The sequence below is a fragment of the Pelmatolapia mariae genome, linkage group LG1, assembly GCF_036321145.2.
Source record: "Pelmatolapia mariae isolate MD_Pm_ZW linkage group LG1, Pm_UMD_F_2, whole genome shotgun sequence".
Classification (NCBI taxonomy): Eukaryota; Metazoa; Chordata; class Actinopteri; order Cichliformes; family Cichlidae; genus Pelmatolapia; species Pelmatolapia mariae.
The window spans coordinates 11,103,148-11,123,921 of NC_086227.1; the positions used below are offsets into that span (position 1 = coordinate 11,103,148).

The 20,774-nt window shown below is 42.6% G+C and overlaps 1 protein-coding gene across 13 annotated transcripts in view; it reads right to left on the reverse strand.

Annotated features, from left to right (window-relative positions):
* neo1a (neogenin 1a) overlaps nt 1–20,774 on the reverse strand; it is a 157,223-nt gene that overhangs the window by 59,503 nt on the left and 76,946 nt on the right. For all 13 annotated transcript variants that reach the window (XM_063471932.1, XM_063471914.1, XM_063471904.1 and 10 more), the window contains exons 3-5: nt 15,300–15,575; nt 13,772–13,922; nt 2,416–2,552 (exon numbers count right to left, since the gene is read on the reverse strand). In XM_063471932.1, the coding sequence (XP_063328002.1) occupies nt 2,416–2,552; nt 13,772–13,922; nt 15,300–15,575 (564 nt within the window). The remainder of the gene's footprint in view (nt 1–2,415; nt 2,553–13,771; nt 13,923–15,299; nt 15,576–20,774) is intronic.

The following is a 20,774-nucleotide window of genomic DNA, read 5'->3' on the forward strand; positions in this document are numbered from 1 at the left end:
TTGATGTAGGCAGATAATTTGGAGAAATGGCATCTTTTCCATGAACACTGGATGTGTCTTCCAATGTGGTTGTTTAGAAAAAAATGAAAAGCTACTCACTGCATCAGCTAAGATTAAATAACCAGTTACCAGCCAAAACACAATCACTGCAGTAATTATCCAATGGAAGTCTCTTATGTATTTGCTTATTTAAATCCACGTAGTGACTTTCATTTGCAGTATATTTTCAGAGCTTACCAGCAGATCCCACAGTTTTGCTCAGTTTTTTTGAACCACATGCTCCTTTTAATTGTCATATAAAGCTGAATTTAAATTGTGCCATTTCTGTTTCCTCCATACTACGAAATAAAGCTTGTGCCCCATTTCAAATTGCATCCACTGTCTGTCGGAGAGTCTCACATGAAAGCATATTCATATGACCCAGTGAATTAGTGTTAACGATAACCTCGCTGAACACCGCAGAAAATAAACATCTAAGGACTAAAAATACTGGATGGGCAATCACATTCAAGGAGGGTTAAATTAAATTTAACAGTCCCCGACTCTCAAATAATTCCTGAACCTGAAAATCATGCTATGCATTAGCTAGACAATGCACACAGGTGTGTGGAGCAAGTGCATACCTAATCTTTTCTTTGGCACCACTATGTAAAAAGATTTTGTGCATGTATCTGTATGCATCTCTAGTTTCACAGATGAGTGCCAGCTGCACTGCAAACCCTGAAGCGTTCTGCAGGCGATACCCAACAGTCCTTTACCATATCAAATCCCCGTCTGGCTGTCTGGATCCCCTCTCCAGCACAAACTGTCCAGTGTTTATGAAAAGCCACTGGCCGCGTAAACACACAATTTCCTCTTGTTACTGCAGCTGAAGAGGCCCTAAGGTAATTTAGAAGGAGTCAGTCATAGGAAAAATTGTTTTGTTGTTAGTATAGATTCATAGCACATTGATCCGAGTGTCTTTTACAAGCGCGACTACTTATTGAGGGAAACAATTGACCTTTCCGGGGTCACTTCTGTTGTCAAGGAAGCAAATCAATGCCACAATCTGGTTTCTTTATGAATCTGGACGAAGCAAATGCAATTAGCCCCTTGAGTCAACAGCACTGGAACTAATCCAGCTGCTTTATTCTATTATAGTGACGCATGTTTTTCAACAATATTTCAAGCCGGCTGATCAATCTTCTCCAGTCCTGTCACCGTGGAAGTTGAGGCCAGAGGTGGGGGGCGGCGGGAGTTGAGCTGAAAACATGAAGGATTTCAGAGGGAATTCGCTGGACAGACTTGAGGACAGAAAAACGAGTGAAGTCAGATGTCCTCCTGTGACCTGATCCGATTTTCCATTACTGTCTCCTTTAATCACAGTAAGCGACGGGAAGTGATGAAAGAGTGGTGGATGGTGGGGGTGATGAAGAGATGAAGGGATTTGGGGAAGAAAGGGTTGGGAGTCGTGGCACGATTGGGGCTGTGTGTGAAATGCAATGAACCTTCAGAACGAGCCTCGGGCTGTTTCCCCCATTTTAAAGTTATTTCACACCAAATCCTGTTGACTCGCCTCGTCGGGGAAAAGCATAAAAATACACATGGGCTATGTGGGATTCACGTGCATTATTCTAACCAACATAAACTCTGATTACAGAGCGGATTCTCGGGGAGTTTCAACAACAGATGCTATCCTCTGAAAAATAATAACATAAAGACATAGATAAAGATAAATTGTATTGCATACTGCTTCTGTGTTCTGTTCCAGCTAGTCCTTCCTAATTCTAGTGTCTGGTACGCACCTCAAATATTTCTGTTATTCCTCTGAAGAGATGAATGATATGAGGAGAATGAAAAAAAGCAGCAGATATCGGCAGATACGAACACTTCCGTGCCAAATATTCACTGCCAACACTGCCTATATGTGTCTGCAAGAGCATATCCTTTTTCAACAGGACTGAGCCACGTGCTTGGGAAACCGCTACCTCTGCATAGCTTGCATGCAAGAAATCCACTTTGTTTCATTTCATTTCAGACTGAGCTGTCAGTGGCTTTGTTTCGCTTCTGGGATACGAGTCCGAAGGGCTTTTAATAAGCTCATTCCCAAACATAATCAGATGAGATGAGGCTGTTTTCGGTGATGAAGGATGGTCTGAGAGTTCAGTCGGAGCTGGAGAGGCTCAGCTTCTCTCCACTGCACTCTCCTTAGTAACTAATGCAACCTCGCGTGCTGCTGCTTCACACTAATTTCTAATCTGTGAATTCATTTAGCTTGTGTTGCCGCTTTGACTTGTAACCACACTAGGATGTTTTAAACCTTGTAGTGACACTCAGAATAAATGGGTCATTTGTGATATTCTCGTACGGTTTGATATCCAGTTCGGACCTTTGGTTTTAAACCAGGAAGCGGACAATACAGGCTGATAAAGGTACCTTGTACTGTGAGTTGGGCCTGGGCTTCAATGGTGGTGTTGGAATTGTCTGCGACACAGGTGTAGATCCCAGCGTCTGCCTCCGTGAGGTTGGAAATTTGAAGACTGCCCCCTCCCAGCACCTCCACACGACCATCACTGAGGAGAGAAAGTAGGAAGGTTGTAGAAAAGGAAAAAAGAAAATTAGCTCACCTGAACGTGTAGCAGTACTTTCTTTTATTATAGCCATACATTAATGACCTTTACTTGGGCCCTTGCTACATGTAACACAGTCGGCATCACACTCGGCAGCCATCAGGCTGCTGACCCTCTAAACAGCATGTGGACACAGCTGAACATCAGCAGCAACATCTTTTTTTAAACAGACTTGTAAAATATGTAGAAAGTCATGGCAGCCCATTTACATGAAATGTATTCTCCTCTCGCTCAGATCGCTGAACGGTAATGGATGCATCCTCCGGAGCCCCGCGCTCCTCTGCTGACCTGGGTTTGACTCCACATCTCATCCTCGTTTCTTTTTGCTCTGTCACCTCATACCAACTCTCTGAATAAATAAAAGATGCTAAAAGCAGAGTCAACCGCCCCAAGAAAGAAAAGCAATTTGCATTTCTTCCCAACAGTTTACTGGATTTGGAAACCTGGTAATATAACTAGAGTGGGATAGAAACAGGATTCTCAATGTAAAAATACTAGAGTGGAAAAAAGGCTGCTGTATTCACCATAATCTCCTGCCAAAGAAAAAAAAGAAAGAAAAAAAATCACTGATAAACCAGCTTGAACAAATGTCACTGATATACACAGTCCTCTGTACAGCTGAAACCAGCACCAAACAGTGACTAAAAGCTACAAATTGCAGGTACACCTTTGAGTCAAAGCACGGGGCAAAGTTGTAGCGCAAATGATCAGAAAGCAGGAGGATCAGCAATTAAACTCCGAGTTGAGTTTTCAACAATTCTCCCGTCTCCGATTCTTCGCTCAGCAACCTAACAGCATAATTGCGCCTGTGTGAGCAAGTCAGTCTAACTTAGCAGGCTTGCTGTGGGAGGCGAGCCTCTCCTGGTGTGAGAGCGAAGCTGCTGCAGCAACAGAAAAGCTGAAAGCCATAAAGTGCGTAGATAAGCTGAGCCTGCAGAGTAGTAGGCTAAAGTGTAGTACCGTCTACAGTAGTAGTACTAAAGGCGCAATAAACAATAAGTGTGACAGTAATAATGTGTTTGTAATATTATCATATGTTATTGTCCTATAATATATATGGCGTTTTTTCAGTTTTAATTATTATGGAGATTGTCAATAGCAGTGTATCAGGACACCCCTGGCCTCTAGCAATGCCTTGAGATTAGTCCAGCTTTTACCAGAGCAGCTGGGATTTACAGTTTGCACAGCCACGCTACTGCAGTCCTTTCTCCACCTTAACAAACATTTTCCTTTTCCTTCATTAGCCGTTAATTAACTGGAGTGCTGTGAAGCGGGCCCGACTAGCAGACTGAAAACCTGTTTCATTCAGCTGCTACAGTCGTCTGCACTTATTATCCTAAAGAATCTATCCCTAACCCAAAGATCCAAACACACAAGTATTTGTACAGCCTCGTTTTGAACCAGTGACCCCTCTCCGTTTTAAACAGTCCCAACTTTGATTTCCCCAACAAGCCCACGGGGATGCAGTCTGTGGCCAAGCTCCGGCTTGATTCAACAAGCACTGGAGCATGAGAGGAGGAGGATTGCTGAGAGGAAAGAAAAACGGTAATCAATAGCTTGCAGAGAGAACTCTGCATTCAGACAGCGAGAGAGAGAGAGAGAAAATGGGATGCAGGGAGAAAAGCGGGATCAGCGGGTCGGCAGAAGAAGATAAAAATCCAAAAGACAGCCACAGCAAGCGAGATGCAACTGAGGAACACTAGATCAGCGCATAATGGTTTCTGCACAGTGGATATCTGCAGAAGAGAGGAGGATACTGAACAAAACAACTATATGCTGAAGGCTGGTTTTGTTTTAAACTGCTGAGTGGCAAAGATACTCCACGTAAGCTCCCGCGCCTCCTTTCTCGACTGCACCTGGGTTCAGCAGTGCTGGCCGTTGAGGCCATCTGCCTGTGCTGGAGAGAAGCATTCAAGTGGCACTCAACCTGCTGTCACCAAAAAGACTTTGCTGTTTCATTTCTACTTCATCAAGCCTCATCCAGAGAAAAAAAATAGTTTGATCTCAACACTTTGTAGTTGACAGCTGGTCGAGAAAATGGACTTTCGAAGCTCATGTGTAAATCAGTGTTATTCTTTACTTCCAATGGAATTCCTCAAACGTTCTTAAACCCTAAAGCATTTCAGTGAGTTTAACTTGCATCTGCCCACTTGGCCTGTCATTGCTACAAATCTCTAAATTTGACAAATAGCCTCTACATTTACTCCCCTGTAGATTGTTAGCTTAAACTCTTTCCCCCTTGTACGCCTGCAAGGGTAACCCTGGTTTCTCTTTTTTGAACAGAGCAGTCATATTTGAGGTGCATCAGAAATTGATCTCTACCTGTATAGAGTTCACTAAACCATGGCGACCCAAGTAGCTACTAATGGAAAAGGGGCATATGGTTACTCTTGCCAAAACCCAGAGCATATTCTAATGGTCATCACCCTTTATTGATATATCATGAGGAGTCAGAAGTCATCATTAAGGGTACAGGGAAGGTTGTCAAATGTCATGTTTATGTCAAAAAGAGCTAACTTTAAGCAGTTTCATCAGCCATAGTTTCCTACACAGCTATCCTATCACAGAGTTGGCAACACTAGCTGACAAATTCTAGGAAAAAATTCTAGAGGAATCACATTAACAGTTCCTGTAACCAACCTCTCATTAGATATGTGAGCAGTGTAAGGCTTGCTCTTTAATCCAAGCCAGGAGCAGGTATATGTACTCAGGTCAAAAGAGCCATACTGAAACAAGTTCAACTCAGAGTGCTGCAATCTGAGAAGAACAAACAGCACACGGGGCCAGATTGTATAAAAAAGAAACAGGTGCAAAAATAGTACACTCAGCAGAAAGCTTGACAGAGGATGGCCTCAGTCTTCAAGGTGGGAAAGTGGGGGAAACACAAAGAAGGAGGCTGCCTCTCCTTTTAGTCCCGAGACTGCAGTAAGAAAAACAGAAAATGCCAAACGTCTTGCTATACATTGATTACTTCTCTGCGCGCGAGGGCGAGTGTGGCTGATTGTGCTCCGAGGCTCTGCATGTCAAAAACCCGATGAATGAAAAATTTCTCTGAAAGACGCATGTAGCACCAAGCGTTCCTGCAGTTAAGTCTCACCAGGACAGCTTTTCAGACTCTTGGCCTTTAATGCCGCGTGCTCCATAAAAGGCATTGAAAGCTTCCTCTTGTAGTTGAAAGAGGAACATACAGTACACGTCAAACCACCGGGCAATTTCTCATTCCGTTTAGAGCGAGTCAATCTCGGCTCTAACTGCAGTGGCTAAAGTGCTCCGCTGAACAAGGAATGCATTACTGAGACCATGAGGGAGGGAGACAAAGTAAATTGGCTTGAGCTGAATGAGCCGGAGACACCTCAAACTGTTGTGAGGGAGCTCGCTCCACTTGTGGTCGTTTAAATTAAGACGCGGTGTCTGCTGGAAGAATGTGAAGGATGTCTCGTGCAGTAAGCTGAAGGTCCTCGGCGGTAAGTGAGACTCTAATTAAAACTGGATTTACCTACAAAGAGATGTTAAATTGGCTCGCTGTTTTCCCACCGTCACTTTTCTTCTTCTTACAAAAACGGCAGATGCACGCATGCATACAATCCAAGCAAAGCGAAGACTACAGGGTGGTGTTCTGAAGCGGCGATGCTAATTAGGCTTGCTGTCTTCTCAGATTTCGTGCCAGCGTTCATGCTACAGTAGCTCCCCTTCTGACAACTACAACTTTCCACATTGTTTGTCCCAGCAGAAACAACGCCAGATACAAAGACATCATATATGGCTAAAATTTGTGCAACACGTGAGTGCTTTCTATCTAACAATCATATGCCTAAGGATGCACTGGAGAACAATTTGGGGTTAATATCTTGGAATATTTGGCATGCACACTGGAGGAGACGGTGATCGAATCACCAACGTTCCAATTAGTAGATGACCTGCTCTACCTCCTGAGTAACCACAACCCCAAGACCATATTTCAGTTTCAAACTACTGGAAAGCACAACAACCCTTTCCTCCCTCAGCTCCTTTCCAACATGTCTCTGCTCCAGAAAACTTGTTGAGTACGTCCGTCAATGCGTATGGGCCTCTAACATAAACTTGTCCCTCGTTCAGCTATTCAGCTTTGACGGCAGCGACAGCCACAGAGGCTTCAGAGAAGGACGTGGACACATTTGGTATGTGTGACTGGTGGCTCAGCCTTCCGTATCACAGACCGGCAGCAAGGTCAGTACACCTGGGTGAGGGGAAGCAGCACATCACTGAAGAGCTGTGCAGGTGGAGGCAGAGCACTGCCGCTGTCACAGAGCAATCAGTGGTGTTGTGACAGTAGTTGGGCATGGGTCATGCTATCTGCACCATGAGGGGAAAACGGGTGGAATCTTGTCACAACTGTCACAACAACAACAAAAAAAAAGAAAAGAAAAAAAGGGGGGATTCATTATTAATGGATAGAGTGGAAACTCGTAAGTTTTTCTCAGTTTGATCTCATGTTCTTTTCACTCTCTGGCTCTCTGCACTGCGGTGCACTATGAATGCAAACCACTCTGCTCTTCTAGGCTTTGTGGTTCAAAGTGAACGCAAATTGAACTTCTCCCATTTTGACCAGAACAAAATCATAACAGTTCCATGAATTTGAATCATGTTCTAGGTGTGTCAAAAACAGATCTCATCTTAGAGAAAGGGCAGGCAGCGGGTTGGAATGGTTTCTCCCTCCACCTCCCCGTTTTTTTTAATGTATACCTGCTCCAATATGAGACATGACGCTGAAGAAACTACCAGGAGAGACAAACAAGATAAAGAAGGAAGCCCGACCAGCCTTAGAAACAAACTGAAGGAGAAATAAATAAAAATTAATGTGCAAGATTAATGAGAAACAACCTGGTGCCAGCAGCACAGGCTCAAGTTTCTCAACTGACTCAGTCATGAAAACATTTTTGTTTTCCTCTGGTTCATAACGGAAAGCTGCGGGACCCTCGAGAGGAAAAAATAAAACAACTTCCACATTCCTTACCTTATTTGCTTCCCGCCCCCTACAAAAGGTCCCCAAGAATAAACTGATGGTTTGATTAGTGCATACTGCAATGAAGCCTCGCATAATAGACTTTTGGATGGCTGGTGTGCCCCCAGGTGCTCAAGGCCACCTGAACTCTGTGTGGTCCTTGCTGTGTCACATTTACAAAGCCATAGTACTGCCTCAGGGGGACATATATCCCCATAACACATGGTGAAGAGGCAAAGCAAATGAGAGGAGGTGAGCTGTTTTATGCTATCAGTGAATAAAGCCCCATATTCTCAGTCCTACATTGACTAATGAGGTAAATTACACAGTGCGCAAAAAAAGCAGATTCCTTTTAGGACTAAAAACGCAGCCGATTGTGGATCCTGCCCCTGCCCAGCAACTGACGGATCTTTACTTGGCAAGAAAAACAACATTGTGATGAGGATGCAAAGAAAAAAATGAATGCTATGACAGGAAGCATGCTTTTAGGAGAGCTACAGACACTGATGTGCTGCAGACAGAGAGAGACAGCCTAAAGAGAGACTTCCCTTGCTCCACTCTGAGAGAGCCTATGTTGTTTGTCTTGTTTTCTCAGCCTGCACATGCCAGCAAAATCCCTCCATTACCTTAACCCCACTCTCCGCTGCTGCCATCTATCATTTTACCAATGCTGGAGAAATCTGAGTTCCTATGCAGAATTCTAAGCACACGGACCCTCCTGCGTATCTGGGAGTACGTGGTGTGCTGGATATCCACCGTGCATGCCAACCTCTCTGAATGAGGGAAAACATGTGGAGCAGAACACTTTCCATTCACACTCCCACTGATCTTAATTCCTTAATGTGTTTTGTTTTCTGACTAAGAGAAAACCCTGAATAATCTTGAATGCTGCTTTAATGTATGCACTTTATTAGGTACATATTTGCTGTATTGTATTGCTGTGCTGTAGCTAGCAGTGATGTTTTGCAACTACATTTACATTTATATTCAAGGGGGATAAAAACAACAGAAACATTTACCTATGACCTCGGTAATGAACACAGTAAAAGCCCAAACAACTGAACTTTTATGAAGACGGTTTTGTGGTGGAGGAGCTGTACAGAGTTACGTAAGATTACATTACTCACATTCTGACACTCGGATGACAACAGAGGTTTCTCCATTTTTCCTCCTTAGGCTGCAGAAACTGTGTTCTGTGGTCTGTGTAATCATATCTGTCAGCCGGATGCACACTTTCCAGTGGCATCCGAAACATCACTGACGCCTCTATCATTCGCTGCAAGAGGAGGACCTCAGTGCTAGGTGGACGACACGCTAATTGCCGGTGTGACGAAAGAAACAAGTGAAAATCAGGCTAGGCTCATTTTTTGGTTCAGTTTCACTGCCTGTGTTTTTTATTTATTTTTTATTTATTTCATATATGTCCTTTTTCTTTAATGTTTGAAAACCTGCAAAGCTCATGATGGCACATGGAAAATTGGTGTGGGAATTCACAAAAGCCCCCAAAACAACGACAATGGTTGAATGTGTGAGTGTTAACGCTGCAAACACATTAAAAAAGATGTGATGAACAAAGAAGGTTCATATTTTGAGTGTCACTATGACTTCACTTAAAAAAAAAAAGGGGGAAAAAAAAAAGGCAATTATCTATGATTGCATCTGAAGGAGTGGGGATTTAAATGGCAGTGGCATTTGCTCGGTCATGCCGTCTTTTCAAGAGCAGTGGAATCAATTCTTTGGTGTGAATCTTCAAATTATTATTAAGGTACTGGTGGTTTGGATTCCACATCGCTACAAGTCATTCTGCTGAAACACAACAGTGACACGGTGTCTTACACGACAGCTATAAATACATGAAACGATATGATACACAGCTTTGGAAAAAATACATTAACATTTACGAGGAAGTAAATGTCAATGCAAAGTTTGATATTCTTTGATGTCAATCAATAAAAGGTGACATATTGAAACAAACGCCAAATAATATCAATGAACAGACTTTCACATAAGTGTCTCCACATGACACGCGTGTGTGTATTTTCTTCCCTCACCACCTCAAATAAGGAAAGATGTGCGCTTATATGCTAGAGATATGTGAGCGAGGGATGCTCTGCAGTCGAAATGCTAACAAATATGCTGAGCTAAATTCCCCTCTTCATGCACAACTAAATGCAATACACACAGTAATATTTAAGCAAACACAGGAGCACAAGGAGGCGAGGAGACAGATGACTTTGAGGCTTTGGAAGGGGGGGGGCGGTGATTTACATATTCAGTCAATTCCCTGTTGCTGGCCGACATGCATAATTCATCCATTTTATTGACTGCTGAGGAATTCTGTTAGGTGACTGAGAGATACTCCCGAGAACAAAAGATGACTGTCCTTTTCATAAGTGTCATCAGGACCAGTATGTCTGAGAGATCCAAAGGCCTGTTTCTCTGTGTAACGGATGACACAAGGCATATTTACAAAGACTGCATTTTCAGTGTGTTGAAGGAACAGCTTAAAGTGCTACATATGCTGTCGCAGTGTTGCTGATATTAATCAAAATAAATGTTCAGCCCGGTGTCCTTGGCAATAGAATTGCTCAGAGCCTAAATTGAATTGAGGCAACATTCAGGACCCCGGCGAATACACAAACAGCACGTTACGGCGGAATAATCTATTGTATGATCGATACTGAGTGCACTGGAAAACGTACCATCGTAACAGATAGGCCCTGCTTTTCTACAGACAACTACACTTGCGGTCACTTTGTTATGTACACCTGTTCAGCATCTTGAAAGTGCACATTTCTAATCAGCTAATCGGCACCTTAATGCATTTAGTCGTGCTGAAGTTCAAGCTGAGCATCAGAATGGGAAAGAAAGATCATTTAAGTGATTTTGAACATGGCAAGGTTGTTGGTGCTAGATGGGCTCGTCTGAGTATTTCAGAAACTGCTGATCTACTGGGGTTCTCCTACACAACTGTCTCTAGCGGTCAGAGGGAAACGGCCAGAATGCTTACAAATTGACAGGAAGACAATAGTAACTGAAATAACTACTCGTTATGACCAAGGTATGCAGAAGAGCATCTGCACAGCACAGTGCATCTTGAAGCAGATGGGCTATAGCAGTTTAGAAGATCACATGGTGAGCCACTACTGTCAGCTGAAAACAAGGTACAATTCATATTAGCTCACCAAAACTGAACAACAGAAGATTGGAAACAATGGCTGGTCCGTTGAGTCTCGATTTCTGTTGCCACATTCAGATGGTTGGGTCAGAATTTGGAATGAACAACATGGAAGTTTGGATCTATGTATTAACAATTCAGGCTGCTGGTGGTGTAATGATGTTGGGCCCATTAGTACAAACTGAGCACTGTTTAAACCCAGAGGACTACCTGAATGTTGTTGCTGACCATGACCACAGTGTACCATTTCCTGCTTCCAGTAGGATAACTCATCATTGTCACAAAGCTCACATAATATCAAACTGGTTTATTGAACATGACAGTGACTTCCCTGTACTTAAGTCACCAGATCTACATCCGAAAGAATACTTTAAGATGGTAGGGTCAGAATTTGTCGTAAACTATGTGACTCCGTGTTTATACACCTCTCTGTGTAAAATTATTAGTTATTATTAATCTCTGGCTCTCATCCACAGCATGTCTTTGTCCCATCTTCCTCTGAGGAGTGTTTCCAGCTCGTTTGTTGAATCTGTGCCATGAAGAATTAAGATAGCTCTGAGGATCAAAGGGAGTACAACCCAGTACAAGCAAGACATACCTAATGAAGTGTCTTATAAGTGTATGTTTATGTATAACAAAGGAGATATTATCCAAAAATTACTTTGCAAGTAGAGAAAAAAATCTACCAATCTACCAAGTCTACCAATAAAAGTTGGTGGGTTGCAAAAAACACCATAAATCATTTAATGGGTTGATCAAACAAACAAGAGCTTCACACGAACAACGGATAATTTTGTCCTATGTAAAGTGAGGCAGCATCTCACCGCATGATTCTTTCTAATCACACTCAGATGCAGGAGAGAACAAGTTTCTGTCCCAATCAACAGGTCCAGGACTTAATTTTCACTCATGACAAAAGGGTAGTGGTGGTGTCAGTAGTTAGGTTAGGTCATTCTCTTCTATCGCTTACAGATTTGTAAAAGACTGCAGACTATGACTGACCGAGATCCAACACGCTTTTCCTTGGTCACAAGAAGAATCTTATGAATATTATTCCCAGATCTGACACAGTGGCCCCGTGAGCCGAACACAACAAAGAGAAATCAGCTACTGATCAACTGAGAGTGGGCCAACCACCTGTTTAGTTTCAGCCCTCTGCTCTGTCCTTGTCTGTCAACATAGAGACATTTTTAAACAGCCAGCAAGGCCTACATGCCAATACGGGCAAGTGATCCAAATGAAATGTCTCCTGACAGGTTATGAATAACATGCTAATGAGACTCTTCAAAGACCTAAGACAGAAATCCTACTTATGGCAGAAATCCTTTATGCAGCACATTGTGAAAAGACTTTTGAAGATTTCCTCTGTGTCTTTCAAAGTATCTTAAAGAACTTCAGTGAAGTCGGGCAGAAAGTGGAAGGACTAGCAAAGAATTACGGGGAAGAATTAGAAATTCAAGAGTCTGCATTGTCCAAAGCCTCTTTCATCTTGCACTCTTATCGAGTTACCTTTGTTATTTGTTGCTCAGGATAATAGTGGCTGTAAGCCATTGTGAATTCAGACTCGGAGAAAAAGAAAACAAGAGATGTGACCGAGCTGAAGAATCGGCAGCGATACTCCCCACCATTGCTGAGCCGCTCCGCTTTCGATTGGTAGCTTTGACACGTCTTCATCAACTCTCATCTCATGTCTACAGCTCCAGCGTCGCTACTTTCAAGGCCCTGTTTGTGTTGCGCACCAAAGACCAATTAGATACTCTTTGCAGATTCTCCTTACTCTCTCCCTTACACTACATGCCACACCAATTTTTAATTGACAGCAGCTCTTCTATCTTTCATGTAATGCCTGGAAGGAACAGGAGACTCTCAACAGGAAAAAAGGGGAAAATTCCACTACTATTCTTTTTAATTGTCAATGTCGTTGTTAATGAAAAGAAGAAAAAAAAAAATCAAAGGAACAACCTTGGAGATGTATTCACCGCTCAAATTTTTTTTTTTTTGCGCTGAAGGCAGGAGCATCGGGCTCTTCTTCTATATGACCCAGACATCCCTGCTTTTTCACTATGCTTGCTAATTACCAACGGAGACACCCTAGGGGGGTGGCTATGCGAGCTGGATATTGTCTTGTATTTAATAGAAGGTGGATTAATAAGTACCTTTTTACCCAGCTCCCTTTGCAGGTCAGAACATTCAGACAATTCCACAGGCATTAAAAACTTGAGGTGTGGAGCTATGCTTGGAACCAGAGGTTGGAAGGTCTAATGATATTCTCGTTCACACCGCACCGGGGCCTCGCGATTACCAGTGTGACGACCTTACATTTAATTTCACTGAACACCCAAATCCATTCTGAGCTAGATTTAGATGAATGAGCCACATTTTAGCCACGTTGAGTTAAAGAGTTATTATTCCACAGGAGCAGCACACAGGGGTTAGGTAAACAAAGTGCTTTCTTAATTGGTGAGAACCAAACTTCACATGTCCAATGCAATTCTCTCTGAGGGATTTGAGCTGCACTGCCTGAGCTAATGAGAGCCAGAGAAGTGAGAGCACAGGCGCTGTGACACTCTGTCTTGGCTCTTAATTTGTGAACTTCCCCTCAGCTGGCAACCCCGCAGCCTGCTCTCCCAGATGAAGTGGCTCCGTTGGCACGTCCAGGTCTCCCCCCGGGGCTCTCTGGGTAGCTGTGGCAGAACGGCATTAACACCTTGGGGAGCAGGCGCCAGGACTAACAGTTTAGCTTCTGGAGGCCAGAGGCACCGGGTACAAAGGAGCAGTACATTACAGTACTCTGCTGCTTTTATAAACCTAGGAATGTGCGAGAGCCCAGGGAAGCTGACCACAACTGCTTGTGGCTTTACTGTAACTATCGCCAATTACTGGCAACTTTCAGGTGATACCCCAAACCTGTTGTTTTTTCTTTTTTGTTTAACAATCTCTGCCTTTTCGATCAGAATAGAAAAATGCATCAAACAATAGATCACAGAGCTGCCCTACACGTACCTCTCTTCCAGCAGCTTGTCTCCAAACATCCAGCTGATGCGTGGTGCAGGGTAACCCGTGGCCACACAGGGCAGCAGCACGCTGGCATCCGTCACCTTGGTCACAGACACAGGCTGCACCAGGAATTCCAGCTTCCTCTCTTCGCCAGTTTCTTAGATGTGAAGGGGGAAAAAAGGGGGTCAGGGTTAAGGCTGAGGTTAAGCAAAGAATTTCTGGGAAGAATTAAAAACTCAAGAGTGGGTATTGCCTTTATTGTCCAAAGCCGCTTTCATCTTGAACTCTTATCAAGTGTATTATTTGTTTTATTGATCAGAAAAAAGGGACAAACAAACAATAAATCGCAGCCTGCAACAGGAATTCCAGCTTCCCCTGCAGTTTCTTAAGTGACGGGGGGAAAAAGGGGGGGGGGGGGGGTGACCGTTAAGGCTGAGGTTAAGGCTAGGGTTGAGTAAGCTAACCTCCCGTGTCCATCCATCTTACACTTAAGACTGACTGACAGCCTGACACTCAAACCACAAAGAGTCAAACTGAATAATGATTATGATATCTAGCACAGATAAAGCTGTGTAGGAGTTCAAACTGCTTTGTATGATTCCAGCTGCAACTTAATGCTGGAATAGCACCGAGTAATAACCACGAGGGTCATGGTCAGCCAGACTTCTTATTTTTTTAATAATGAACTGCTGCGAGCTCACAGGAATGTGTGAAACTCCCACTCGGTGATTCACGGCAAAAATACCAGAGCTGTATTTGGTTGTGGCTTCAAAAGAAAACCAAAAAAAGACACAACTAAACATGATAATAACTACACCTAATACATTTATTCATGTCGCTCCAATATCTGATGGTGTCCACGCAAAAATGTATTTTTCTATTTTGTCACACAGCTTTAAAACCTTCCCCTTTGTAAGGCTCCAACTTCTTGCCACTCTACCACACATCTTTAGAGGAGGCAAACAGAGATGAAGACCCCCACTGGGGCCTTGTTGAAGTCTGATTTACAGCCTCTAATATCTTCCCTGTGCTGGCAGGAGCCTGGTGCTTAACAACTTAGTAAATAAAACTTCCAGGGGGGTGAGACAAGACCCTGCCACAATGGAATTCGGGCTCCTTTTGAGCTACAGCTGAGTTACTGTTGCGTCACTGATAACCCCAGTGGGAATTTTACCACTCCTGCTAGCATTCAAAAATCTCTCACCACAGGTAGCCGGGTCTCTTCGTGTTAAAGGTAATGAGCAACCGAGAGAGAACTCAATGTACCGCTGTAATTAAATGATGCACTGGACTATATACAAATTTCAATTTACCTCACAAGAGGACCTACGAGGGTCTACAAGCTCTAATTAAAGATGTGGTGACGCTTTAACAGGTGACAACTGATGACAAGCAGGGTAAAATATTTTAATATTAGAAAACAATACTAGTGTATTCATTATATTGCATAACTGAGTTTACAGCGAGAAGTTCCTATAGTAACAGATCTACATTCATAATGGGCAACATTTCACCTGTTGTTCTCTCAAATTACCTGGTACAGTTTGGAGCTCGGCCTCATCACTCAACTTGGAAGAGCCAACGTTTTCCACAAGGCAGCGGTACGTGCCAGCGTCCGTCTCCGAGGCATTGCTTATAACCAGGGCTCCACTCGGTAGCTGGATCAACCTGGTACTCAGGTCCAGGGGCTGTCGGTCTTTCTCCCACCGGATGAAGGCCACCAGATCCGAGTTGACCTCACATGCCATCACCTGACTGTCCCCAAGTCGCGCAGTGGCTGGCAACGGTTGGCTGGCAAACCTGGGCATCCCTGCAAGACAGCGATAAGGCAGATGAGGAACACTCATAGCAAAATTTTATGGTAGCAGTTTAAAGGGTTTATGAAACCTGATTGAAACAAGCAGGGCTTCAGGTTTTTAGTAAACTTAAAAGCAAAGGCATGCTGACAAATTTGACTGTTTCATTTCACTAAATTTAACTTTAAGCTGCATTTGGATGTAAATTTTTGCTAAGGCAGATTGGAAAGGCAAATTGATTACCACAGCAGCTAATGAAGCTATAAAAAAGAATGTGGAATATCGGTTTTGAACTTTGACTTTGAAGATGCATATTTCGTCTCATCTTTAGAACTGAAAAATATTGGAAGCGCTCTCTTGCACATCCATCCAATTTCTGGTTATATTCTTAGGAGCGAAACAGGCCAAAACATTCAGCACCCACCTGTCGCCCGACCTCTTGCAAACACACACACAAACAAACCACCACCCTTCTCCTGCACACCCGTGTCGTACAATCGTTTATCCTTGATGGTGGATGTTAATTTGCCACGCAGAGCAGGAGACACACGGCAGTAATTAAAAAAAAAAAGCTGGATCCACAGGCTGTTTGCGCTGCTGTAGCCCGACTTTCATCTTGATGCAAAATAATTATTTCCTGGGTTTGAAGTCATTGATCTGAAACCAACACTCCCGGGCCGCTTCCGAAACAATCGCGCACAATGACTTCAATTAAAAAGAACTTACAATGTGTAAACTGCAAATGTTATTCTTGGGTTTATTAGTGAGGCAGAGGGAAGAGTTTGTTGTTTTCCCAAGTAAGAAGGCCACTCCATCTCCAATGAAAAGTGCAACATGCTGTGTTATTATCATGGAGGGCCTCTCGAGGTTTTGGGCCAACTGTGATCGTCTCCTTGGAAATTTGTGCGGATGAAACAAAGAGTCTTGTTTGAGTGTCTGTTTTTCTGTTTATGAGAGCAAGTTTAGCTGCTGTAACTCCGCTGAAGACTTGCTGAGCGATGACTTGGTGTCCGCCCCGTCCTCACCTACAGACATCTCTTCAAATCCCCTGCCAGGAATGGCTCCAGGGTAAATCACACTTTAAGATAAGGGCCCAACAGTGACAGACTCCCCTCCCGGCCTGGGCTGACGTGCGCAGCTTCTCTGAGTATATCTCAGCAAAGTTCAGCTAATATGGGCTTAGCTGATGCCAGTGCTGATATTTTTGTAACTGAGCTGCCAATCACCTAATATATAATCATGGCAGGGTAGGGAAAAAAATAATGAGCTGAATTATTGAGGGATTAAAAGATACTTTCGCCCCTCCCTACACCTCAGACTTACTCACTGCTTGGTGCTGCTCAAGACAAGCCACAACTGAAAGAGCGCCTTCGATCAACAGATATCTATCTAGAGGTCAAAAATGACCCCTCAGTCGGGGCCTAACGATGTCTCCTCCACATTTTTTTTTTGTTCTTTCAAACAGATATTAAGTAGAGGTAAACAGAAGTACTAAAGTGTATTAAGAGGGAAAAAATAAGTTAATTAACTGCATGATGATTGATAATCATGGGTTACACTCATTGAAAACAACAACAACACTGGACTGATAGATTAAAGGGTTAAAAATGATATACAATAGTGAGGAGAACAGCAATGTTTTATGATTTAGTATGTGGCTTAAAATATATGACATATTTACAACCCTAATAATTCTCAAAAATCTTCTCTAATCTTACTTTATACAAATGGACATGTGCAAAATGACATCAGGCCAAACAGTGTGCTGTGGCCTCAATGTGCTAATCTGATAAAGACCAAAAAATTAATTAATTAATAATAATACCAGACAGCCTTTAACTTTATACAGTGCTCTCCAGATAGTAAGTAAATCCTTTAGCCCATGACATTTTTAAAGATGGGAATGACCCTCACTTAATGCATCTGAGGTCTAATAAAGTGACTAGAGACTTAGTGGAAAAGCTTAAGCCTTTACACTCTGGGCCAAGGAAGACACGGCAGAGGGCTCCACAAGTCATCTGCAGACATGCAGGGCAGAGGGAGAACATTGTGCCTGTACAACTTCAGCTCAGACTGTTGTGAGCACTTTCTGACTCGGTCTGCAGTTAGTCAGTCTCCAGCTCTCAATCGACTAATCCTTTGTTCCTCTTGCCTCATCACATCTCCGCAGGCTGTTCATCAGCTTGCCGTGTCTTTAGGGAGTGTGTGTCTGGATGTGTGTGTGTTTGTGTGAGAGTGGGTGTATGTGGGGAGCCTAACTCACAAGAGCATGACAGCCGTTGTGTAACAGCCAGTTATAATGAAGTGGACTGCTTACGATGACATGAATATGTATGCGCGTGCTTATGCTTGCGTGTTAGGTGCTAAAGTGTACATAAGCACATTAAGTGTGGGTCAAGGCAGGGGGCATTGTAGATGGGAAGCGGTGAGTGTCGATGCTAACACTATCGATTCTAATTAATCACAATTCTCCATTTAAATCAACTTGGTGGACGCTTCATTTTCCAGAGCCTTGCTCAGCACCATCTATTGAACTGAAGTGCTGGGCTGCCAATCTGCACTCTTATTATCGGAGTGTGATGGAGCCAAATGAGTCCAGGAGTGCAATGATGTTTCAGCAGCCAAAATTCAAAGACTGGAGGGTTTATTCTAACAGAAAGCGGTTTCATTCTTCATTTTAAACGGAGCAAAATGTGCCTCCTCTGATCTCATTGTTCCTCCCAAAAACATTTTCATACACCCAGCACTTGCACCAAATGCCTCCTTTGTGGAAGGTGGTTAGCTAGATTCACCAAACCCTGCATTATCTGCTCGGCTCTACCAGTAGAGCTGATAATAATCAGAATGCTAATGAAAGAACACGTCCCTCACTGGATGGAGATTAGCCGAAAACTAGTGCGCCACAACGAATGAGCATAACGACTGCCTGCCCCACCTCAGAGAAAAACCAAGCGCAATTATGTACACGCATACACAGGCATAGCCTTAAATCACACTGTTGGGTACTCACTATTCTTAATTAAAATAAGGTATAGAATAATAATGAGCAGCTTAATGGAATTCACAGAAGGCTTTAAGGATCTCCCTTGAGATTCAAGCGAATTAGTGACTGACTGCAGAATAGCTGTCTTTCACCTTGGATCAAAAACATAACTGTGTTTGATGTTACATATTTTCAAGCAGTGTCAGTTACAGTAATTGGCGAAAACTGAAACTGGCTTACATTTTGTGCCAGGGCCCGGGGGGAAATGTCTCCCTACGTGTCGTGGCCAGATGCTGAGTTTGGATTGCTAACATGAAATACCTAATTTTCCATGGAGAAAATATGGAATGTAAAAAATCAAGTCACACGGTTTATGCTTTGGAGGGAGCTCATATTTTTAAACCCACAGAAACACCAAAGGTTACCGAAAAGACAGGATCTAGCATAATTACATAGTCTAAACGGGTAATTAGCAGACAGGATTTTTCACAATGCAACCTTTACTTCTTCACTTTCAATTAGCATAATAATGATGTCATTAGACTAATGACAGTGCAATAAAATAACAATATATTCTAACACGATTTAATTTATTGATGCATATAACAACAATTTCTCCACTTGCTACTCCACTGTCCTTGTCAAGACCAGGACAGCAAGACTCAGGACACAAACACAAAGATATGATAGCTACGCCGGACAAGTCATGCTTACAGGCTTAACTAGATTCATGTTGCAATCAGCTCAACTCTGAGACACCAGTGTGGGGTGGGCATAATACTAGAATTTCACACTTTCAAACCCAGGAAAATACTCAATTTTTAATATGAATGATAACAGCACAGTCGAAAAAAAGACAAGAAAATTAAGATTAGAATAGTAGTATGATATTGTCTGCTACCTAACTCTAAAATTTATGTTATTGGTTTATTATTATCCAATGTCCACTAGCCATATCCCCAATAATACCCTAATAGATGGCTAATATCATATACTCGCTAACAATTAAATCAGAGACAATCTGAAAGGATGACATAACTTCCAGGATAGAAATATGAAGACCATGCTAAAAGCCACATTCTATCAGAAGGCCACTGGATGTCGATAGCTGTGGTTGCTAAAAGACTTCCAGTCCCATAGAAATCTATAAGAAAACTGTTTTCATACTTGACCTCTGTAAACACTTTCCTGTTAAGTTTATGGGCTCGGTGACTCATTCCAGATCATACTGAATAAAAAAAATTAAGTCTATTTTGCAAATCTTGGTCATATTATGAACAAGATTTGCAAAATAGGACGTATGTTTCAAAACGGAGGAATATCAGTGCTATGCTCATTGGCTAACAACTCGTGAATGACAAGTTGTCAAACTAATGGGTGACGTCCCGGCAGCTCTGTCCAGCTTTTATGCTGTCTATGAGTTAAACAGGTAACATTTATGTGTATGGCTTTTATGTTGTTTAAAAGGGAGCTTTGCTGGCCTCTCAAAATTACCTACAAACAGTTGTTCAATAATGTTAACATCATGTTCATGTGTTAGTGATGGGAGAGGTTATGTGCTGTGTGAAGTTGTGTCAGATGGAGTGTGCAAAGAAGGCACGTTGGTATTGATACTGTAGCAGATGGTGATCTAATCCAATAGCAATTTTTAGCACTGATTAGTGTCAGAGTATGATTTTTAATGACAATCCTACACTGGATCAAGCTCACTAGCCAAGAGCATGCAGTTTTTGAAATATAACCTAATATAAATTCTACGCTGTTGTTTAATGTTTCGGATAGTACTATTATTGACAGCAGCCAGAGGTAATATTAAATGTACACATCCATGAGCTAAATCTTTAAAAAGTTTAAAAGCAGACGGCAAAGAGGAAATTCTCTAAATGTAGCAACCACGAACAGGAGGAAGAAATATATAACAAAAGAGACGCAACTCATCTTCTCATCACAGCAAAGATTAGACTACGGCATCATTCCACTACTTCTTCTTTCTCCCTTTCTGAATTCAACAAGTTCACTGCCATTCGTTGGAGACTGCTGAAAGTCATTCTGGGAAATGTGGAGAAATCAATACGTGAAACTGAGGCCCACAAGTCAGGCTTTAGGAAAGTGGATACACTAAAGACGTAAATTAAAACCCGTTGTGTCAGAATAATTCCTAGAATGCACCGACTGTTACAAATGTGCGTGAATGTGTCTGACCATGCAAAGGGCGCAATAATAACATCCT